This window comes from Accipiter gentilis, chromosome 10 (genome assembly GCF_929443795.1).
Source record: "Accipiter gentilis chromosome 10, bAccGen1.1, whole genome shotgun sequence".
Taxonomy (NCBI): Eukaryota; Metazoa; Chordata; class Aves; order Accipitriformes; family Accipitridae; genus Astur; species Astur gentilis.
The window spans coordinates 19,847,766-19,872,972 of NC_064889.1; the positions used below are offsets into that span (position 1 = coordinate 19,847,766).

Genomic DNA, 25,207 nt, shown 5'->3' on the forward strand with positions numbered 1-25,207 from the left:
AAAAGTGGTTTTAGTTCATCGTCTGAAATGTAGAAAGAATTGGAATTGGCAAGGCCTGTTTTTTATTTTTATTGGAGCATACTTACTCATTCTTCTCACTATGAAAAATTCATTGGATTTTTTTTTTTCCCCAAGTTTATCAAACCAGTGACAAATGATAAAAGGATTAGAGGGCATGACATTTGAAGAAAGATTAAGAGAACTTAATGTATACAGCTTGAAAAAACATAAGTAAGTGAAGGAGGATCTGATAATCTATAAATACTTAAAAGCTAAAAGGTGAGGAATTATTTAACGAGCAACAGCATGCAAAGGAACATTAGCTGTTAGGAAGAAAATGTTCACAAGGCGATGTGAAACTTTCAAATTGCATGCGAAGTTAATAAGACTCTTGAATATTCTATGTTTTAAGAGAGTTACAGTGAAATTGTTGATCATTGAGAACTAAATCAATACCACAGTTAGCAAGTGCACCTTAACTCTTCTCAGTCACAGACACTAGAATTGAAGCTCAGCAGACTAATTGATGGGAATAGTTATTTAAATTTAACCTGCTCTTCTGTGGTGGTTGTATTTTAATGAGCAACCAGAAATCTGTCAAAGTTTATAAAGTGAATTTTAGACAAACTATTGAAGATGATCAGAGGGCTGGAGCACCTCTCCTATGAGGACAGGCTGAGAACACTGGGGTTCTTCAGCCTGGAGAAGAGAAGGCTCTGGGGAGACCTTATAGCAGCCTTCCGGTACCTAAAGGGGGGCTGCAAGAAAGCTGGAGAGGGACTTTTTACAAGGGCACGTAGTGACAGGACAAGGGCTAATGGCTTTCAACTGAAAGAGGGTAGATTTAGGTTAGATATATGGAAGAAATTCTTTACTGTGAGGGTGGTGAGGCACTGGAATAGGGTGCCCAGAGAAGTGGCCAGGCTGGATGGGGCTTTGAGCAACTTGGTCTAGTGGGAGATGTCCCTGTCCATGGCAGGGGGGTTGGAACTAGGTGATCTTTAAGGTCCCTTCCAACCCAAACCATTCTATGATCCTATGAATTACAGGTTTCTTGCAACACACAATTGTTTAAATGTTCTCATTTATAATTCACTCTTTGCATCGTAAAATTGGTCAACTAAGTAGACCAATGTCTGGAACTCATCAGAAATTGCTAAATGGAATTTGCATCTTTTTCAAAGGAATAGTGTGTATCTCTAGAAGACTGTAATTTCTATTTTGTGGGTACCCAAGGCTAGACACATGTAAACATTGACGCTGCATCTTATTCGTGTGATCCCTAAAGGTGTAACTTATTTGCTGGAACCAATCCCATTTACTTTCTTGTTTTTTAATAGTCGTCTTTTTCATTTGCAAGTGCTGAGGTGGGAAAAAAAAGTAGAAATGTATTAAATAGGTATTTAATCCTCTGTTTCCTGTGCTGTGCAACAGATTCATTGCTGCAAAGCCAAAATATTCTACATTACATTTACCCTAGATTTAACCACAGTGACTTTGGTTCTCTCTATAAATACAGCTGGGTCACTTAACTATGGATCTAACCACTGCATTTTTGCCACACACTTCCCCTGCCACCCCCCCCTCTAAACAAGTTCACTGTCATTCTCTTTCGTGGTTTCTTTTAACTAATTATGCAGGTTTGTGAAAACTCTTGAGAGTCAATGTTGAGCTGCTGATGATTTGGCCCTACCATTTTGTAACCGGCGTTGCCTCTATCTCCATTTCATGCATGCACAGTGACTCTTTGAAATGGAGAGCTGGCAGCACTGGCTAGAGCTACTCACAATAGACAACTCCAGTAGGCTTTCTCATCAAGGTAACACTTTATATCCCAACATTACAGCAACAATAATTCATAACTTTTATTAATTGATATACTATAGTGTTATGGGCCTATGGAATTCTGACACAGAATTACCAGGAGAGAGAATTGCCAGCCACTACATGTGTCCCATGTCAAGTGCTGTGCAGCATTGCTTTAATGTCTTTGTCCTGTCCTGAGTATATAACCTTTGCGTCAGTGATAGACTATGCTTGCATTCTGATGACTTGCATCTTTAAGTACATTAGGTTATTCTAAGTGACTTTTCCAAGTCTGAGGGTGGCCAATGCTCTCTAGGGAGTGTAAGAAAAATGTAATTTTATGACATTATCTCATGGCAATGTCAACATTTAAACAGACAAATATACTTTAAAAGAAGTCTGTGTATTTTTTTTCCCCTCCCTAATACAAGAGCTCCTAAAGTCGAAATCTGCTAGTTGGGTTGTGGTATACGAGGTCACCGTTTCTGCTTCCTATCATCATGCTGTATCAAAATACTTGCACACATAGCCTTTCTGGGTTCTGCTGCATGTCAGACATAACAGACCATGCTTCTGGGAATTGTAATACACCCTCTAAGAGATGAATTGTTTACAAATTATAAATACACAGACACTTAGTTCAAAAACCCAAGAGCAGATTAACTCCCTCCACCTAAACTATCTGTCTTAAATGACAGGGCTTAATTGCCAGCTCCCCCTTTCTTTCCCCCTCTCCCCTCCCCAAATACCAGCATGGAGGACTGTAAAAGATAAGAGAGCTCTGTCCCTTTGGCACAATTTGTTCAGTGGATGAATGCCTTCTCGGATTTGTGCCATCTTGGACATGGAGTTCAGGCTGCATCGTGTCAGCTCTGGGGTCTGTCAGGCTGTCTGAATAAGGATTGTTTTAAAATTACATCACCAAAATATCTTTTGCCTGTCAGTAAAGGTATAGACAAGTTACATGCAGCTTAGTGTAAGTTGTCTGATTGTTGACCATTTATATTTATTTTACTTTTTTTTCTTTTTTTTTTTCTTTTTTTTTCTTTTTTGACAATGACTGTGGAGCTTCAAGAGCAGGCAGTTATCCTGTTGAATGAGTGTATCATAGCACCCAGCTGGAAAGAGTCTTGGAGTCTTCTCATGATCTTATGTTGTCTGGATAAAAGATTGCATCTTTTCCAAAACAGACAAAACTTAAATTACTACTATTGCCAGGTCTGGTAACTGATTCAAAAGAAAATCAGAGGCAAAACTAAGTAAACAATTCCTGCTTTTTTTTTTTTTTTTTTCCTTTGAGTGTTTGTATCCGGTGGTGAGCCAGCATAGCCCTGCTTGGCTAGTGGGATGCAATAGGGAAGGATCAGATGACACTGTGGCTTTAAGCCAAATTATTTGGCAAATTCCAAGAAATGTTTAGTATCTCATGTATTGGAAAAAAGAAAAGTGGGAAAAAATCCCCAAAGAAGAAAAATCCAATGTTTCTAATGTAGGACATTCTCTGTCAAAAATAGGTACCAAAAATATACAAAGTTTCATGAACACAATTCAAAAAGACTCCAGCTGAACAAATTAAAGTCAAATTCATCCAGTAGCAAACAGCTGACATTTTCCATTTGAGTTAGATTCAGCATGTGGAAACCTTCCGTATGGATCTTATTTGTACGGGTGGATTACGATGAAAATTGCATTAATTTTCTCCACAGTAAAGGTCAGTAATTGAAACATGAACCAAGAGTCTATTGTGTAAGATGCTATATCCCCATACTTAGGAAAGGTCATTCAAGACAATATCATCTCATTGTTTTCTTCCCTAGAAGTATAAATAATTTCATTAGTTTTTCTTTTTCTCTTCAATACAACAATTGCAATATAATATTTCAACATCTCCCATTAAGATTGCTGAAGAGAAATGATGGTAAAGACTTGAAAATACCCCATGATACACAGGGTAAGTTCAGACTAAAAAGGAGCACTCACCTTCTCCACAAAATTATGGGCCAGATCGTGTCCTAAAAAACCCCACAAGGTGTATGTTTGTGTAGACGTGGACTCCCTTAAATTGCTGTTCTTCCTTCGGTTGGCTCTTTGTAGCTTCTCTCTCACTGCTTCCTAATGAGCACAGACCATGAATACATTAGTGATGGAGAAGCCTAAGGGACAGATTCTGCTACTTGCCTGAGCTATGCTCAGTCCAAAGCTGGAGGGTGGGACACTTCTAAGCACCCATAAGCATCTGGTCTTGCAACCGTCTTGACTAAAGCATAATACAGGTTTCCAGGTATCACTTAAGACACAATTATAGCTTCTGTAAGTTTTCTCCAAGCTTCTTATTAACCTAATCAACTTCTGGTTAAGACACAGTGCAGGGGTTGCTCTGGTTGTGCTTTGCTCTTTGCTTGGGAGCCTCCTGTGTACAAGAAACAGGAAGATATATGGTCTGTTATTTCTTATTTACACCGCAGCATTGTTTAGTACTGCTTTCATCCATAGGCATCCCATAAATTGGCACAATCCTTGCTTCAGCATCATGACTCATGCATTTGTAGGTTTAGGAGGGATGGGAGAGAGGAGTTGAAAGGAAGGACTTGCAGAGGACTTTTAGATATACTGGGGACTGTGGTATGGCTCTCCTTACATAGAAACCTTAGCAGCCTTATGGCAATCTAAAGTTCTCCCTCTTGCCCTGGAGGTAGGTAAGCCAATACTGTAACTTTTCTGAATCTCTGGAGGAATATTAAGTAGCACTAGGCAGGTCACTGGGCCGAGCACATAAACCTCCGGGAGTTCTTGTCCCTTAAAAATTCCAACTATTTAAAATGTTGTTAAAATTTATTTTGAATTGGTCAGATATGTGAATAGGTCTTTCTCCTGTACCCCAAATTGCTAAAGATCATTACCTAGATTATAGATGATGATCTAGTAGTTTAAGTCTAATCACCATGCGATTGTTCTTAGGTCTCATGTATTTCCAGGAGAAAGCACTTATTTTGACTGAAGTTGTTTTCTTTCCCCTTCCCTTTTTTTAAATGAAAGATGACTGACGACTTTTTATCTCCATTCAGGCTTCTCTCTTGTTGCTTCTTACCCACATGTTCCTCACCTGAATGGTGTTTTATTCTGTTGTGACTACCAGTATTACTTTAAAACTTGTAGCAATACCACCAGACTTTGGGTTACTTTACATGTCTATGAAAACGTGAGCAAGTACAGAAAATGCCCCTTAAGCACCCTGCATTTCACGCCTGTGCAGAGAGAAAGCAACAGAGTTATGGCCTAAGCCTCTCCATGTAACTGTTTCTTGGTTTGGGCTTAGGAGACTTTTGCCGGTCCTCTGCACAGATGAAATTCGTCTAATGTAAGCGAAGAAAGTGTAAGCATTGCTGAACAAGGCGTGAAGTGGTCATCTTCTGCCTTTTAGCCAGTGTTGTTCCAGCCTTAGCTGTAGGATGATGTGCGATTGCTTTTAAAATGTGTCCTTTTAAGGCCGATGGTGCTCTCCTTCATATCAATATGAAGTGATTCTATTGGCTCTGGTGGAATTATTCCAGATTTCACACCTTTTTAACTGAGAGCATAAATTGACCTGTATGTGTTGCATTTCCTCTATTTGGTAATTATTTCAAGTACACTCAGATTCGCTAAATTTCCACAGCCAGGCAGGCACATTTGCAGCATGGTGTTAATAAACAAAAAAATCCTGTGATGCACAGTTTCAGGACTGCACGAGGCAATTGCTCAGAGTTTGGCAGCCATCCTCTCTGGGTACCCGTCCTCCTGGAAGTGCCGAGAAGCCCTCCTTGACACGCAGCAGACATTGCAGCACAGGGCAAGATGGTGACTCAGCAAGGCAGATTGCTGGGTTTGTTTCAGCCGCCTTTGGCTCCCACCGAAGGCAGGATCCAGTTCAAGGTTGCTGTGGTGACTATTTTCAAAGCTCTGCCTGGAATTCATTTTAGCTACCAAGAGACTGTCTGTCACTCCATGGCTACCACCTCCCACAAGAGCTTCATTCTGCTGCTAGACTGAAGCTGTTAGTGAAGTGTTCCCTGCAGACAATAGAGGCCAGTGGTCTGCTGTTTATACTCAATAAAATCTTTTTGATTTCAGAAGTTCTTCATCTACAAGTATTTTGGCCTTAAGATATTGTTTGGCACAGGTTTTGCTGGACACCAGTAAGGTCAGAGTTTTGTAGCCTAGTGCAGAGCAAGCTGCAAGTTAAATCCCACTTTGGCTAAGTTTGCTTTTCTCTAAATAACTACAGCATGGGGTGTTTTTTGTAAAAAAAACCAAAAAAAACCCAACAGAATAATAGTGGAGCAAAAAGGCACACATGCATGAGCTTTTTTCCTTTCTTTCTTCTTTCCAACAATCTTGTTTGTTGCTGATACACTGTGGAATTCATATCCGGTACATGGGATAAATCCTGGTAAAACGTTACCCTAATGTGCTGGTAGCAGCAGTGGCATAATGAGATAGCTACTGTAAAAAAACTAATCTTAAAAGTTAGGCCAGCCCAGGGCTAGGCAGACTCACTCTTTGAATTCCTGAAGATATTCAAGATTTTCATTCCTGACTTAGTTGTCTGTATCCTGTTTTCTTCCTCCTTTTCCATTAATCCCTATTTATTTTTTTCTCCTCCCCTTTTCCTCATCCTTGCCCCCAAGTGTTCCTCAAGTTAATATATTGAGTTTCCCTTGGCATGCCAAAAATCTGCTGATGAATACCACTTGTTTGAAAGTCGCATTCAAGATTTTTTTTTTGTGCGAGTGTTTTATACGAAATCCAAGTGAGCAAGTATTTAGAACTCGCTTGTGGCTTCAAGCCTAAGTTTTTAGTTGTGTGCATAAGATATTTGCAGTATGCATCAGAAATACGCTTAGTGGACAACACTGGAGTGTTGCTTACTGGTTTGGATGTATCCAGAAGAAAAATATCTGAAGGATAGATTTAAAAAATAGGGAACAGCTTTTTGTAAAGATGAAAGCTATTAATCTTTGAAACAAATGTTCACAAGAAGTTAGAAGATCTCCACCATCCAAGTTTTCAATTCAGTAGCGGATGCTTTGCTTGAGCACAAGCAGAAACTAGTGTTATTTTGTCTTTGTTGCAGAGCAGATAGTTGATAATTTTTGCCTTCAGTCTCTTCCTCCATAGCCCTTATGATTTTCCCTTGCAAGCCCGGCTCTGACAGTTGTCACTCACCCATCGTGAATCGCCATGTTAATGCTGGAAATGTCCTCTCCTGGCCTGCCCCATTTTTCACACACTTTTAAAGTCTTTGGCATTGGAACTACCTCAGTTTTGTGGTTGCATGACAGTTTCTTTTGCAACTGTCCCTGAATGTCTGGGAGCAGCATAACTTTGTAGGGAAGGGAAGGAAGATCACAGAGCTATAGTAACCCTTTGAATGCATTTACATATCCTGTTTATTAACTTGTACGTATTTCAGAAATAGAAAAATCCAGAAGCACCTTTCATTCAGTATGGCAGAAATTTAGTGTCTTCCTTTACAAATGTAAGCTGAAGTACGTAAGCTGGACGCAAAAGACTTAATTTCTGAATTTGCTGGATGTTGTTTTTTGTTTTATTTTTTTTTTTTCTTCCCCTGACATGCTTAATCTTTTGTAAGACCCCTTCTGTGTTTTTTGTTCAGGCAATTAATGTAGAAATGAAGGTTTCTTAAATCAGGATATGCAAGGAAGATTTGTAGTAACACACTGATTATATAATTAATTCTCAGTTGTAAACTCATTTTGAGGGAGTTAATTCTTTCCCAGAGGCTGAAGACTAGTTTTGGTCCACCCACAGTGCTGTAATCAGCTAAGAAATAAAGAAGAAAAAGGCTTGAAGGAATGGAAGTTTCATGACCAGTTTTAGGAGAAAAATGCCAGAAACAGGCAGGATGTTTTATTTTTAATTCAAGCCAAAGCTTCTGAGCTGTGATTTTTGAACCATGGGTATCTAAATCCTGTTTTCAAGCAGCATAATATATTGAGTCTAAAAGAAATCAGAAAGGTATGATACCTGAGGAGGATGGAGAAAAATTACCTGTGTGGTGGGACCTTGCACAGATGGGAAAGTGTGTTTAGTGGAAGATGTATTTAAGAGTATTTTTTTCATCTTCCACAAATATGGCAACATTCAAATATAGCTTTCTGTATGACAGTTGCCCATTTACTAATAAATATGGACCAGTGACTGTCATCTTGATGGACTATGAACTCTCTTACTGCTTCTGACAGTGTTTTGTGAGGTACTGACTTCAGAAAGCGTAAACAGCACTCCGAAACCTAAATAATTTGGAAAATCCTGTTTGTTGTCCTTCATTTGTCTGCTTCTTTCTTGCTTAACCAGTGACATAATCATCCTGTAGATGTGTTTAGACTGCAGGTTTCCAGAACAAAACACTAATAACAAAGAAAAGGCATTGACAAATTTCCAGGATTTTCAAATGATTCTGCACACATATTGCAGTGCATACTGCAAGAGCAGTTGCTAGCCTACTTTACTCTCTAATAACTGATTTCCTTTACAAGGCTTTCTAATCCCAGTCTGTCTCTGCCTTTTCCTTGGTTGGGCATATTTTGTATTAGAAGTTGAAAACATCATTGTCTAGGGGTGATTTTAGCATGCATGCTAGATAACAATATGCATGCAATTGTCCTTATTTCCTAGGAACTGGTAGTTTCTGTTCTATTTTCTTAGTCTGGTTGGTGACTGCAGCAGAAGTTATGTTGTATTGGATAAACTGCATTACAACCACATTTCTAAGCTCAATCGAAGACGTGTAAATGAAGTCAGCATGATGCAGATAGAGCTGACGGATGATTTTCCTTGCAGGTCTGGGTAGCAAGAGTAGGCTTGCCCTGGAATATCACTTTATCTAAAGTGGTTTCTTGACCCCTCTGAATTTGGATGGAATGAATTTCCCACTGGCTGGTTCTCTATGAACTGCTCCCCAGCTATCTACTTCCAAGTTTGGTGCAAAAAAGCCAACTATGGCTAAGGGACCATTGCACCATTCTAGTGAGTGAATAGTTAAATATAATCATAATGTGTCATTTACATTCAAGCCTAACAAGGTTATAACTGGAGTTGTGTGAAAATGACTTTTTGGTGCTATTTTCACATAAACTGACTATTTATTTATTTATTTTGTTCTGGGGTTATTTCACACCCCAAGGGTTTCATTTTTGTTGGTGGTTTTATTAATGTAAAAATACTCATTTTCACACCCAAATGTGTGATTATTTAAAATGCTGCTTCTATTCATTGTGCACTCACTTGCAACCTAAAGGCAAATATTCAAATGACTGGAGCTTGATAACTCCATGGTGGTTTTGGCTGGCTTTTTAAACTCAAAAATTACTGTGAAGAGAAATGGGCAGTAAGTAATACAGAGGGTTACAAGGTCTGTATTGTCATGTCTGCATCTCAGCATCCAAGGATGGTTCATATGTTATTCCAGCACACAATGATGTAGTGCAGTGCCCTGTCTTAGATGCATGCAAACCCTCCCACAGCACAGTAATGCCAAAAGGCTGTAGCAATGAGCCTTCACCTCTCTGGCCCAGTGTGACTTTAAGTAGCCTCTGACCCTCTCTCCTGCATGGAAGAATAATGTGGGTTCACAACACAGAAGCAGAATTGCAGCAGTGTTGATCCGAGTGTCTCTGGCCCTTGCTTACTCCCACCCACCCTCTTCCCTGCCCCGGTGGCTGAGGACCACAGAGAACATGGATGCAATGTGCATTTTACCAGCATCTCCCCTCTCTGGGCACTGGCTGGTTAAAACACAACTTAAAATGTCTTTTTTTCTAAATTGGGCTGATTTTGGAGAGTCTAAATGTGATGTAAAATCAGTGTCCAGGGCTCTGCATTTTGTAATAAGTGAATGTTTTGCTGATTTCTTGCTAGAATATCTACAACCACACCAATTTGCATGCCTGTATGTGTGTTAGATTGCTGGCAAAGAAATGCTGAATGCTGATAATTGTATACTGATTTCCAAGGCTGATTTAAGTCATTTTGATTTTTAATTCATTCTGTGCTTCCTTTTTATTTCTGCACATGTGTAGTAATGTCCTGTAATGTTGTTGCCTAAAATAAGCAGTAAGAAATGAAGTTGTGAGATGGCTGCTGTAAAAGGAAAATGACATTTTTTCCTTTGATTCTTTTTTTTTTTCCCCCCAGTAAAAGAATAGGTCTCTGTATACAAAATGTTCAAAAAAATGTTGCATTCACTATCTTGCTGCCAATTTATATACAGAAAACAGCATGGCTGTTGGGAGCTTACAAAGCTCAGAAAAGTGACATTCAGAAGTTCTGTACAAGAATATTCTTGTTCTTGAGAAGCACTGAGCACCCAGCACTCTCCTGCAGGTCAGCTGGACTCAGGGTTGCTCAGCATCTCTTCGGGTTTGGCATGCAGCTGGGTTCTTCAGTGAAAGCCTGGTTTGACATCCTGGAGTCGATTTGTGTTAGAAGATGTAGAAACCCCTGCCCATGTGCTGAGGAAAAGTAAGAAAATATAGGGAACTATATGCCTTCATGTTAATTGTGTGTGGTAAACCCAGGGGGTGTGTTCTTTCCTTCCTTCATTGATAATACCTGAGTTTATGGATGCATCAGCAGTAGTGGGAATCTTACTTTCTTCACAGGAACGTGTTAACAAATACTGAATGTATAAAAAGTTTTGGTTTTCCTTTTTTTTTTCTGTTAGGAATCTGAGAAAAAGGGTTTAATTGATAGAATCCACATGGTCCAAGAGATCATCATAGCTGTTCAAAGCATCCTAGAAGAAATAGCATCATTTGGAGAGAGGATTAAAAAGTAAGTGATAATTTTTTTCTTGCTCAGCCATGATTTGCAGTGAAGCAGAGCCAGGAGGAGTATTAAGGTGGAGAGAATTTCTTCTGTGAAGTGTGAAAAATGACTGCAAGGTGCAGCAGGAGAGCCTAGCCAGTCCTACCACTGTTCCTTCTTCTCATGGAGTCCTTTACTCCACAAATCTTTCCAAAGTATAGAGAAGGGGAGAAGCCATGTGCTCTGCTGGTGTAGCTCTCACGTTCACCCATTTGCCCAGATTTCTGGTCTTGACTGTCTGTGATGGGGTAGGGAGTCATGATGCCACACAAGGGAAAATACCGCTTGAATATGCGGGCACGGAAGTATCAGGTATTTCCTTTAATTTCCTTCACAGAAAGTAGGTAGGAATTGATGGTTGGTGTTGCCTTTCCCATGCCCTCCCTGCCCTGGTCTGGTTACGGGGGTTACCAATCACTTATTTCCCTGCCCAACACATTGATGTTCTTCTCTTTTTACCATTTTGAGCTGTCTGCTTCCTGCTGGTGCTATGAGGAAGCCCGGAGGGGGGGGGGGGTCCGGGTCTGTTTGCAAGGGGAGGCAGATAGGTTATTCCTGACCTTACAAAAGGGAGAGGTGAAGAGCCTAAAAAAAAATTCCCCACACAAACACAACAAACTTTTATAACCCAATCTGTATTGGAGCTTAATTGACCCACATTGTTTTCTGTTTTGAACACAAAGTGATGGTTTGTGATCAAACCACTCTACTGAGGAGCGGGGTTCAAGCTAAAAATACAGCAAACGCATGTGCTGTGGTTCCACGCTGGACACCCCAGCTGGGGTGGAAGTGGCCCAAAGATGTATTCCAGTCTATGAACAGGGCACTGTTCTGCCCAGCTGCATGGCAGGAAGACTCAGAGTGCTTAAACACTATTAATTCTTGTATTCATTTTGGTAACAATGGTCTTAAAGAACACTTTGAGTATTTATGTGGATGCCCGATGTAATTTCAGAAGAATTCCATTGTAACTCAACAGTGATGTACCATTAAAAAATTGCCACCAAAGTTTTTCTGTAAGTGACAGACTGAATTGTGCTACAGTTTCCGTCTGTCACTCTAGTTATACAATCATAGGGAGTTTTAATAGTTTAATTGAATTGAGCTGTTTTGCTATTTTTTTTTTTTTTTTACTTTAGCTATGTTGATTGATAATGATGGGTCCTCTCCCACCTATCCTTACTTAATATTTAATACATTTATTGAAGCTTAAAAGTAATTCTTTTAGCATCCTATTAATTTTATCTGTCAAGGGAAGTTCATCTTATTTTATAGCCTGATAAGTGGTCTGCATTGATTCTCTTCTTCCTACTCCCCATCATCACGATGTGATGAAGTTAGCAGGCAGATTGTATGAAACGCAGATGCCCAGATCCGTAAATCCACCTATGAACTAATTGGCATTCCTGTAGGCCATGTATCTCAATGTTCGGTGCACGCTGTAGAGGTGTATCTTACAAGGGCACAGGGGGACAAAGTAGCTTCAAAGGTGTGTTAGCAATAGCTGCTCACCTTAAGTCTGTCGTGGGCTTACAGATGAGTGGTCTGAGTGAAAGAAAGTCCTGTTTTGTGCTACAGTGCTGCAAAAGTCTGAACGACTGTGGTGACTGAGCCTCTGGAGAGTGCTCCCTGGCAAGGTTGGTAGTGGGCAGCAGCTTGGACTGCTGCTAGCATACTATAGCTTACCCAAGACAGCCTCCTATATACAATATAGTAAGGAATTGTTGAAACTGTAATGAAATAAAAGCAGATATATTAATAATGACAGAATTATATAGAATCTTAATCCCTAATAGTATACAAAGAAATGACTTTAACTGCTCTTTTAAGGTTTAGCATCAGTTGTAATTAATCCATTCCAAGTTGTTGGTGGGGTTGAGTCTGGCTACCTGCCACATTTGAGTTGTGCACTGACACACATCCCATGTCATCTCCACTGTGGCCCAGTGGAGCCAGCTCAGATGGCTTGCACCTGTGGCACGGCCTCATCTCCAGATCAGATAACCTGCCCATGAATAATGGAGAGCTGACCGGTGAGCAGAGATGTGTAACAAGTGTGACACGTATAAGAAGAAACAAAAACAACTTGCTACATGCCTAACAACTTCACTGAGTTCCCCAGAGACCATCTTCTCTTTTCTTTATCATGATACCTGCCTCTCAGATATCTCCCTTAATCCGTTATAGCATTCTGATGCAGGAATCTGCTTATCCACCTTCCAAAGGGTCTGCAATTTACAGTGCATTTGAATGCAGCGAGCACTGCAAAGAGGTCATGAAATTATTATTGGGTAGCAGAGTACAAGCTGTGTCCAAGAACAGAAACAATGAGAAAGATTATTGCTTTTCTTTACAGCACATTCAACTGGACGGTGCCTTTCCTCTCTGTCTTGGCCTGCCTGGTCCTGGCAGCAGCAACAGTCATTTTGTATTTTATACCACTGCGGTACATTGTTTTAATCTGGGGTAAGTACTCCACTGTGTCTCATTTGCATACTATAAATACAAATACAATATATATCTAAAGAATAAAATCAGACAAGCTTTAAACTACCTGTTGCACAGACAATCAAGTACTGTTCCTTAGAGGTGAATAAATATACTATGAACTTCTTAAAATTACCGTTCCCCCTCCACCCCCTGCCAGGTGATCCAGTGATCTGCTTTTCTTCGGGTTCTTTTTAAGTTTTCAACAGCACCACAAGAAAAGCATTAGCCTAGTTAAGCTACTTTCAATATTATCATTCTGCAGGAGAGTAATTAACTTCCTGGTTCTGGAGTCCCCCCGGCTGGGAAATCGTAAGGAGTGGGCAAGAGGTGTTTGAAGAGCTGGGCCATGGGGGTCTGGACCCCAGGAGCCTTTTGGGTCTTAACTCCCCTGCAGTCAGGAGGAGCGGTGTGCCCAGTACCCCATGGTCTGTCGGGAGGCACTGAGCACCTCTCTATCCCGGGTCAGAAAGTATTCATATCAAGGTGCATCATGAAGTAAAAGAGGAGCTTTTGAAAATGAAGTTTCCTGGTGGTGTTATGAAGAAGAGTAAGATGGTCTTTCACAAAAGGAGATGGCATTCTAGCTGCTGAAGACTTGATCTCAAAATAGCCTTCTGTCTTATTTAGGGTGATAGCTTTTATCTCGGCCTTGAGGTACAATGGCTGAGAACACAGTGCAGGTAATCCTCACAAAACCACTGAAGCTCAGCCCCGGTGTGGCTCTGGGCTGTAGGGACCCCCCGTCACCCTTCCAGGGCTGAGCCATCTGCTGCTGTCTTGGCTCTCCTGCATGCAGAAAATGGAGGGAATGAGAAGGTGGCAGTACAAAAAGCCACTCTTGGGCAAAAAAAAATAAATGAAATAAAGGATTAAATCAAACAAAAGAAAGGGCAAAAGGGAAGGAGAGAAATTGCTAGGAGTAAAAAGTTCAGTAACAAAATATTGCTGTTCTTATATGGAAGACATGGTGAGTACATGAAAACTATACATCCGTTCAACATCATCTAGACTGACAGGGCCTTCAAATATGATACATGTTAAACAACTACCCTGTGGCAAGGCCTCAAAAGACCTTATGGTATTTTCTGTTTTTTAAAAATCAGGTACACAGAAAACTGTGTTGGCATTTTGCTACAAGTATGTGGCTTAAAAGCTGAATCTCAGATGTGAAGCAAGTACATTTCAGAGAGAGGAGAAGGCTGGAGCAGCCATCACATTTGAAATCGCTTTCAGGGAAACTACTGTGAGGTTTTGGGCAGGGGCATGATGGAATCGAGTGCTGTATTATGATCCTTAGAGGCAACATTTGAATTTTTTTGCTGTTCTTTAAAATGGGTTAGCTGATTTTCTTCATCTAATGAGCCTTTGCTCTTCTACTATGCCTTTACATAGCCACACTACTAGTTGCTGGTTTTCAGTGGGAAAGTGGTGGCAACAGGGTGTTAAGTGGCTGCAATGGCACAAGGGGAGGGCTGGGAAGGGTGCTCAGGTCTCTCGCTTTCTCATCCTGGTCCATGCAATTAGAGATGGTGCTGGCTGAGGGCTGCTCATCACTCCCTTTCCTCAAAGGGAGGAGAAGAGAAGACCTCATGAACTCCACAATAATATGAACATTACGTTCCCATGGATCTTCTGTCCCGACTAGGGACCACCTCTGACAGCTGAAGTACGGCTAAGTCCACGGAGACGGGGAGTGCTGTTGCTGCAGTTAATAGGCCAAATTATTCATCCTAAGATCAAAACAAAGTAAACCTTGTGATAAGTTTTTACAGTTTCCCACAGCATCATAATATGGCCAACTTGTCAAATCTGGTTCTGCAAAGAAGGATAAGCTATGAGACATGATGGGGAAAGGAAGCTTTCATTTTCAGGAGAAATAGAAGGAAAAAAGCCTTTATCCTGCCCAATTATTTTCTGAGCCTTCCAGTTCCCTGGGCGAGACGAGTGGGAGTGTCTTTGGTCATGCAGGATAGCAGATTTAACAGCAGTCTCGGCTGCAAATTTGTGTATTCTCCCCACAATATCCCCTAGAATGAATGCATGCTGCAATCTCTTTTTGCCATGTTGTTGACAACAGATGATCCCTGAAGTAGAGAAATACTTTTATAAATAATGCCCTCTACTTCCTCCAGGAGGCACTTGTGAATGATTCCACATGACAGGGAACGTGCGCGTGGCTTTAAGTCCGAGGCACTGTTTTCACACTAATTTTTACTTGTGAATTCCTCTTTCCTTTTTCACCTTGCCTGAACAATTTAGGGAGGGAATAGAAAAGGGTTGTGTTATTTTGTTTGCATTTCTTTTTTTTCCTAGGCATAAATAAATTTACTAAGAAGCTTAGAAATCCCTACGCCATTGACAATAATGAGATACTAGATTTCCTCTCCAGGGTACCATCTGATGTTCAAAAGGTAGGTAATGAATGACCACTGCCAACCGAGGCAACAAGCGGCACTGAGAGCGCCTGGGTGCTCTGCTTGGGGAATATGATGCCAGTGCACTTTTGAATAATGGAGATAAGGAATCGGGGAAAATCCACAAAGCAGGGGGAGGCGTTAGAAGAGAAGGGAGCCAAAATCCTTTGTCAGAGGGATAAAATGATTGCAGAAAAATTATCCTGAAAAGACCTACTTAAAAATTATCTGGAAAATCGCCCAGCGTGGTTACTGAACTATGGTTTCTGTCACCTTTCTGCTCCGGTATTTGTACTGAGGGAGGGGAAAATAGTCTCTTTGATAGAGATAACCATCCAGAAGGATTTGCTGTATTCTCCCTTTTCTCAAGATGAAGGGGGAAGGGAGGCATTATTTCTGTGACTTTGTGCTTGCTGTGGTTTTTTTCACATCAGCTGTCCCTCAAAATTCTTCCTCTCCACCCACCATGAGCTCCGGGCCTCCCTTGGACAATGATCTGCTCATGTTTTTCTTTAAAGAAAGCCTTGAGATGTGTATAAACTGCTCTATGGTTGATCAGATCAGTCTTCTACCATTATGGAATTATAACTTTTAATCTAACCAGAATCTATTCTCCCTCAATTTCAGTCAAGTCTCGTCTCTTCTCCTATTTCTTTTAAACACCACCACTGTCTTCAGTAATCTTGCCTATCTTCCTGGAAATTATTTGAACAATAAGTCCTTTAGAATGTCAAGATCTGTTTATTTCTCTTGGAGGAAGGAATATAGTCTTGCTGGGTAAAGAAGCCACACAATATAAAGCAGTCTTTCTTTTGTTTTAATCAACTGGAATCTGCGTCCTCATGTCCTGATCCCGATGCCCTGGATCCCACTGATGTTGTACCTTCCTCTGTGAATCATGGTCCTTTCACAGTGAGGTGCTGCTCACTGTGAATAAGAGGATCACAATCTCTCCTATAGTGATTTTACTCTGTTGGAGACAGAAAAATAATTGCCCACATGCAGTGTCGAGGCATCTGGTAGAAAGAAGGTTGAAAAAGGCTTCTGGTGACATTTATCTCAAGAGGCCACCAGATTGGTTGGTGGCAGCACTAATAACTTGAGAGAAATCTCGCCATAGACTGGTGGGAGGAAAAAAGCTAAACAGAAATGATCATAGAGACATTAAGCTTTAGTGTACTTTTATATTTTGTCATTGCCTTTGTAGAGCAGGCTGGATTTGCAGTGATGGTTTGCATATGCCCTTGTAGTGTTTATGTTTAAAGATAAGCTGCTTTTCTTTTTATGCTTTATTTAACATTTACATTTATAACATTTTCTTGAGTGGCTTCTATCATTTTGGGATCCTTTGAGCTCTCCAAGGAAAATGATAACCATTTTCTATGGGAGGAATGATAAAAATTCCTAGGATGGGAGAAACCCTCTCAGGGTTTTCCACTAGTGCTAAAAATAGGGAGCTATGTGACAGCCACACGCTCTAGTGAAAAGTCATCCATGGCAGCTCCAAAGCCCCTCTGTCTGGTTCATTTTACATGCTATCAATGCATCAGCATTTCACTATGTTACTGCAATGAGTTAGAAATTACCTCTGTCTGTACATTAGCCATTTACAACCCACACGTGTTGGACAAAAGACAGTGGAGGAGTGAAGAAGATGGCACGTTCAGCAGAAGTTTCCCTATGATTTCAGTGGGAATACTTTTCTGTAGCACAACAGACAATTTGGAGATTACACCATCCTTGTCAGTTTATCACACATGTTTTAACCATTATATTGTATATGAAATTGCTTTGAAAGGTGGAGGCAGCTTTGTCCAGGTTCTATTTGGGAAAATATTTTCCTTTTTTGAAATGATTAAATATGTCAGCCTCCCAAGGTCTGTGTATGGTTTTGACAACTGTCATCTTACTGCGTATTGGGATCCACTTGAATTGAAACTCCTGAGAGAAGTTTATTAAACTTATAGGTTAATGCCAGAAAGATAAGAAAAACAACTCCCAAAGCAAAACAAACCCAAAACATCTAGCCTACATTGCTGAAATCAGGTAGAACCCCATGTATCTCATTAGAAAAAATCTGCTTTTAATATTTTCGTTTCAAGAAATGATGCATGACTTCTCAAATCCTTCCTGCAATTAATCCCCCATGTTCCTGTGTTTAGAAAATGATTCATTACTTTTGAACCTTCCTTAGTTTCCCTTGGTTTGTCCTCGGGGAGCCGTTAACACACACTGTAGTGAGCTAGAGTTACCTAACTGCAAACGTCATGTCTATTTGTTTTTACAGGTGCAGCGTGCTGAATTGAAACCATACAGCAGCTCTAGTCCCATTAGGAAGAAGCGGAGTGCACTTTAGGATGCAGCGTGATTTCGGAATGCAGCATCTCCCTCCGTACCCGCTATAAGAGCACATGTACTTCCCTCCTTCCCTTCTTCTTGCTTCGGAACAACACTATAATCACTGCCACAGACTTTTTTCTTTTTTTTTTTTTTTTTTTTTTTTAAGACCTGTTTTTTGATAAACACCTATCTCGGGTTGTCTTTTTGGCATGGAGACGTAGCCCAAAAAAGAGCAAGGTGGAATGTATGAACTAGTGTGTGGGGTGGGAAAAGAATGGGAAAGAATGATGCAACTGCATCTATTTTTTTCTTTTTTTTTTTTTTTTTTCCTTCCCCTTCGATTGTAGAGGCAAGGCTGGATGTGGCAGCACTCCCTGTTTTATGTGGGAAGAGATAATTCCGCTTAGTGTAGCAGATCAGCTGAGCTGATGTGAGGAGGTGCTCTGAACCAGTTTTTAACATATCCAACAGATTTACATTAAGATATGAAAGCTATTCTTTTCTGAGTTAAATCACTGTGCCTAGAAAGGTTTAAGCTCTGAATTAACGAGTCTTTGATACCCATCTTCTGTTCAAGCAGTGTACATTTTAAAAAGTTTTTTATCATAATTAGCAGAAAGAGCTGGGAGCTCCAACAGTATCTCAGTATTTCATCCGGCACTTGTGGGTTTTTCTTTTTCCTTTTCTTTTTTTTTCTTCTTTTTTTAAAGCCCACCCTGTGGTTAACTCTTTGGATACTGGAATCATTGGAGATCCATTGCTGGCAATGGATGCATGAGAACCTTCTGTTGTGAAAGGATTAAGAGACCGTAGAAAAGTCTAACTCACTGACCTGAAAAGACTCTGTTGACTTGCCTTTTATAATTCCATCTCATCAGATATTTTCAGCATAGCTGTTTTTTTCCTGTCTAAATCCAGAGGGGTCAACACTACAGATCTAAGAGAAAAAACACTTTATAGCCTTAAAGAAACAAGTGCTTGTGCAGAGAGAGAGCACAGCACCCAAAGATGTGGTTGTGCAATAGTGTGCAGACTTTGGTCCACCCCTGATGTCTTGTTGGAGTCTTTCCTAGTGGCTCACAAGGAGAGGATCAGAAAGTGAAGTCATATGGAAACTGAGCAATGAAGAGACAGAAGAAAGGACCCCATTTTCTATTCTGAGGAGAATGTGATTTCTTGCTTGCTTACCAATCTTTTAGCTGTTGTGCTTTTGCTTTATATAATTCAGATAACCAGCATTATTCATGTTGTTTGGGGAAACTGAAACACAGAATCATATGTAAATCCTGCTTAATTCTGATAAGAGTGTAGCCCTCGGTCCTTTAGGTGCTGTAGGACGTTGTAGGGAGTGACTTGCCACCACAAGACATCATTGGTAGCACAAGAGCTGGAGTCGCTTCTTGTGATTTCCAGGCAGGGGTTACCACATCCCCTGGGGTAGTTCACAGTACAGAGAAATAGAGAATCCCAAGAGATGGGTTTCTTTTTAATGAAAGATGACTTTGGAAGTCATCTAATTAAAGGTAAAATGGGTAAAACCTTGCTTATGGATCAGCAATCCAAATGGAGTCACGCCATGTGGTTCAGTAATGCGAACTTGTGGGCCAGTTGCATGAATTTGAAGGAGGAAAACTAACACCAGAGTATATTCCACTGGATTATTAGCTAGATTCAGTGATTTTTCAAGAAGTTTATTTTTCGAAGTAACAAGCCCCACTGTGCCTTTGAATAAGGAGAGGCACATTTTCATAGACTTGATTGGATAAAGAATGTATTCTGCTCATGCAAAGCTGTGTGTAGCTGCAAATGGAAAGATAGAAAAAAGATTATCCTGGTTTAAAAAGCCATAAAAATGCCTCTTTGTGTGCATGTGTGCTTGTGTACCCATGCGTATACAGAGTTGGGTATAAAGAAATGTACATGTATAATGTATTTATAGGCGAGTGTGTGTGGGAAAATGGGTGAATATGCAGATTTAAAAACCTTGAAAATGTTTATGAAAAATGCCAAAGATTCTAAAGCTTATCATCTTGCGTCTGTTCTTCTTCATTTTGTATCTTTCCCGGCATGTCTCTCTGGCTGAGCCAGATCTCTGCATGATTTGATTTACTTCAAGTTAATGAAGCTGGTTGGAAGGAGCCTTGTAGAAATTACAAAATCTCCAGTAAATCTCCTTCTTGTACATACAATAGATGTCCACGGACCCCTTTTGTTAAACCAGTTTCTCAATCTTCTGTGTAAACAATGCCTCATTGTCTCGCTTTAAACTATCATCTGGTTTATCATACTGTAGTCTTGTCATTTTGCAAGGACCAAAGTCAGGCATATTTAAGCAGGCATGTGAGATCTGATCATTGATTTGAGTGAAAACATTCAACTCCAAGAAAAATTGTTTGTTTTTTCAGAAGTTGGGACTGATACTTTAATAGGGGTTTTTTTTCCCCCTATAGATTTTTCCATGTGGAACTGATTTCTGTTAAGGTGTTCAGGAGACAGGGTGATGTCTTTTTTTTTTTTTTTTTTTTTTTTTTTTTCAGTGTAGATATGTTGTGTTACAGAATAATTTGTATTAGATTGTTATGCTGGAAACATACCAAATGAAGGGGTTTGGATGGTCCAGTACCTATATATGTTGTAATGAGCTGCTTGTTTTGATAAATGCTGTTGGAAATGCAATAAACATTTGAGGTTAAGCTGATGCTTTCTAATTTATCTGGATTAGGAGATATGTTTCCCACTCTTTGCAAAATGTTTACTGTGCAATAATATTTAGTATCTGACTAGGTAAGCAAGTACATCACTTGACGGTGCAGTGTAACAACCCATACCGGAGGTTGCTCGAAATGGACACTGTGCTGCAGGAGATGAGGTGAAGCCTTACCCCATCTGCTTACAACTATTTAGTGGGATTTCCTAGGCCTTACCTAAAGGAAAGGAGGGTTACGTGCATTTACGGCATACTCCAGTAATCAAAATCTTTATTCAGATTTTTCATTTGATTCTTAAAGCAAGAATATTAGTTGATACATATCTCTGTGTGTCCATTTGCCCATGCAAATTATCAGTTTTTACATTGTTGATCTGTTCAATGTATAGCATGGAAATTATAAACTTAAATTTTTAATTTAAGGTAGTCATTTCAGTGCAACAATATGTACATTTGCAGTCTAAAGTCTCTAAGACCAGAAGTCATTCAGAAATTTAAATCTAACTATGGGTCTTTTGGTTTACAAAATCACGGCGATATCGGAATATGACTAAACATGTCCACTAACTGTACAGTGTGAAAATAACTGGATTTGACATATATGTGCAAATGCAGTATGTACTCATGTTTGCCCAAACATAAGCTGCTGCTAAAGGCTGGTTTCTTGAATAATCATGAATAGGACTGAGGATTCAGCTCCCCTATGGATCACTGTCAGTAAAACTCAGTCACTGAACGCACCTTATGGAAAACAAGCAAGCAAGCAAACAACCGAATAAAGCAAAGTTAGTGGAAATGTCACGCACTTTGTCTTTTTTTCTGCTTGCAAAGCTCTGATTTTAACCTTCAGCTGCAGCCGTTCCTCCCTCTGCTTCCCCCTCAGCCCTCTCCCCAGCCACCCACGGAGCAGTGGAGAGCTCAGGCTCTGCCCTGCTGACCTGGGAATCCCACCGCAGAGCACTGCCCAGCAGACCAGCCACCCTGCACCCCTTTGCGTGGGAAAGGGAAAGGGCTTGTCCCCTAGAAATTAGACAGGCTGCTGCTAATTCGCTGTCTGGGCTAAGAGTACTAGCAACTCCCCGAATTGGGCTGTCCCACTAGAAAACAGAGACTTGCCGTTTAATTTCCTGTACTCTACATGGGGCTACATTTTATTTTATTTTTTTAATTTGGAGGGCCTGATCCTGCAGGCATTACCACAAGTGGAACTGGAGTTATTTTCCCATCAGATGTGTAGGTTCACACCAGGAAGGAATTTGCCTGCTCTGATGCGTTAAGAAGAAATCGACAAAATACATTCTAATCAAACCTTAACCTTTAGATTCTCCATCCTTTAAACTAAGCCGATAGACTGTTTGGGAAACGTTAGCTTTGACTTTAGAGACTGGCATGTGTTAGAAGTGAATCCTGTTCTGACTTAATATTGTACGTGTATTTTATCTGTAAAGCTACATGTGTCAGGGCCCTGGTGCATCTACCCCCTCAAATCACACAGAGACATGATAAGAATATCTGTTCTTTAGCATCCTTAAAGTTAGCGACTCGGAAGGAAGCTGAGATACTACAAATGATTGTTAATCTGCTGTATTGCAGATGGAGTGTTTTAATCGTTCTCAAATTGGGGTAAGTTAAACCAGGTGAAATTCCATCATTTTGGGACAAAGTATCTGCCTGACAGTTTATCAGTGGGGAAGACCCTCAGCAGCAACTGTAATTATAATGTTCAAGGAACATGTGAGCAAAAGTTATGTTTATGATTAATGTAAATATTCACAAGCATTTAGAAATAATGTTGAACTGAAAAAACAGCCTCTTGAGATTATAGCATTTTCAATCTACTTTTCTGTGTGATGCTTTGACTTAAAACAGTGCAGCATTTCAAGAGAATTTAGAAGGTCATTTTGTTTTGAATAAAAGACGTGCTTTTCTGACATGAATCATGAAACTGAGCATGGGGAAGCAGGAGGTGGCATTCAGGTCTCGGTGTTTGCAACAGCAGCAGCACCTGGGCGGGCATGAGTTCAAGTTCTCAGTGTGGCTTTAACCTGAGGGCTGGTGATTCTTGTTAAATTTTACGTGAAGGAACATTGCCAATCGGTTCCTGCATGTTGGATTGAACACCTGCAATTTCCCTCTTGGCTGAACAAGATGATATGCCTCTTACAGGGAAAGAAAGTAAGAGCTAGAAGACATGCTGGTGTAAACTTCATTTGCGCTGATGTCCTAGTGCAACCAGCCATCTAACCTCTTGAGGACTTCCTTGCAGAAGGAAGGTAGGACAGGCTCATAGATGGGGCACATACATCTGGTTCTGGGTCTTCCAGGCCCAGCCGTGGTCAGGTTTAGATGGGCAACAGATTGTGCCTTATGCCAGTGATCATTGGCTGCTAGAATGGCTCCATGAATCCATGTGCTCATCTAGCACATTTAAAGAGTGGCCTTCAGTCCATGAAGGAAGGATAAGTCACTGGGCTTTGGTGATTTGAGGGGTAGATGGATGGGTATAGGTAGGGACCCTGTGCTAGGCACTGCTTCCCCAGGGAACCTAGGGACTGCTTAGCTAGGGGTTTCTTTTCTACACCTGATTTGTTGTAATCAAATTTCTAGCGGAAGAATGAAAAATCTTTCTGCCCTTGATCTCTGCATTTGTGGTAAGTTTACTTTTATGATGGGAATACTATTAAATGTCATCTATCAACTGGAGATGATAAAACCTAAAGACTTGGGCCTTACACTTCCAAATGCATGGTCAGCCTGGATTGTCCTTCAGTCCCAAAGGGATGTAGGCATAAAATGGTGTTGCATCCAAAATCCTTCAGGGAAGTGAAAAGTCTGCTCACCAGTATTGTTACAGTGACTTCAAACATGCTGGCAAATACTTCAGTTGCAGGCTCAATAGGGGTTAGTGAACAAAAAGGGGTTTGTCTTAGTGAGACTACCCTTTATTCCTACTGTGGGTACTTTTTTTTTTTTTTTTTAAGGAAATCACCTGAAAGAGAAGCAAACCAAAATTCATAATTTTTATTTCTTAAGCAAACGTTGCTACTTCTATTCTAGCTACTGTATATGAAAGATGGCATTTGGCTGATCTTTGATCTCTCACTATCGTGTAGGGCAACTGCTTCTAAGGGCCTGAATCTGTGCATAGCAAAAGCACATATTATTCACTTGCTCAGTACTGCTGCCTCCCAAAGTAGAAAAAATATCTTGTCTTCCTTTTCAAGTGGAGATGCACAGTGGAAAGAGCATATGTTCCTACAGACAAAAAAAGACTGTTCGTTTCATTGACTTGTGTGCTAAATTTTGCTTTGATCATGGCTGTGTGATTTCTCCCTCCACCTTCTGTCTGCGTGTGGTCAGCTCACTCCACAGAGTGAGTATCTGGAACCACACAGCACCTGCAACCTTAGAAGAAGGGGTGGGGAGGTGGTGAAGTCTCCCTCCATCTCTGGCAATAGACGACTTTACTGAAAGTCAATGCCATTCCCTTGCATTTATCACTGCCACTCTTGTTCTGCTTATTTTTGGTATTCGCCATGCATTGTTAGCAGTGATTGTCATGTAATTAAATCACTGCTCATCACAAGAGCCCATTTTTATGCTGAGATAAGCATCAGAAGTCTGCTGCAGCGTCCCCCGGATCAATAAAGATGTTCCCTGTAGGATTACAAATAGTCTGGGGTTGTACAGGGCACTAGAATTAATTAGGAATGATTTCTCTTTTTCTTTCTTCTTTCAATACATTTTTAATTGTTTATCCATTTTCGATGGGCTTGTTTTTAACTCTACTGTGATGGCCCAGATGCTTCTGTTCAGACCTTTCGAGTATGATATGATATCAATTTGGGCAATATCATTTGCTGTAAGCAGTCACTATTACCATCATCTTTCCATAGCCATGTGTGACTATTGCTTCAAAATATGTTTCTGAGTGAGATATTTGCATCTCAGGCTTTGCACTTGAGATTACGGTTAAATGGGTTTATTAAGTGCTTGAACTTGGAGATCCAAATGCAATGTGTAACCTTCAGGTGCTATCCTGAAGATTTTGGCATTTTGATTGGAAGACCAGAGGGCGAGTGGAGAAACTTGAGCCATTTACTGAGGAAGCATTTGCCCAAGGTTGCAGAGCAAGTCTGTGGCAGCAAAAGGACTAGCACCCTGGATTATTTTGGGTTAGACTTTCCTAGTCTCAGCTGTCCACTTTCCTTTGCCTTTACATTTTCTTTTACTAACGTGCCAAACTGGTTTTATCATCTTTCGTGGGGCATTGATCCAGCGTCAGGATCTGCTGCTTCTCTCTGCCTGCTGACCTGTCCTCCCCATAGGGAAAGCCAGGATTAGCAGCAGCCTTGTGTCAGCATCCTGCCAAGAGAAGTGTGTGCAGACCCCAGGAAAGCCCCTCGAGTCCCATTGTTTGCTGTAGAGGTAAAAGCAGGTAAAAGTTGTAATGGGTCATGAAGGATAGGTTTCTTCAAAAGAGTTCTTTAAAAAAAGGCTAATCAGAACAAAGTCAATTAAGGTATCTGTTTGGGAGCAGGGTAAACTAGAAGCACAGTGTTGAAATTATATAGGATTGACT

General features: G+C 40.5%; 1 protein-coding gene across 1 annotated transcript in view; it reads left to right on the plus strand.

Moving 5' to 3' along the window:
• Nucleotides 1–18,069, plus strand: part of MCTP2 (multiple C2 and transmembrane domain containing 2) — a 103,661-nt gene extending 85,592 nt beyond the window's left edge. The window contains exons 19-22 of the mRNA XM_049812797.1: nt 10,532–10,641; nt 13,031–13,140; nt 15,478–15,575; nt 17,866–18,069. Of these exons, the coding sequence (XP_049668754.1) occupies nt 10,532–10,641; nt 13,031–13,140; nt 15,478–15,575; nt 17,866–17,934 (387 nt within the window). The 3' untranslated portion in view covers nt 17,935–18,069. The remainder of the gene's footprint in view (nt 1–10,531; nt 10,642–13,030; nt 13,141–15,477; nt 15,576–17,865) is intronic.
• Nucleotides 18,070–25,207: the final 7,138 nt, after the last annotated feature.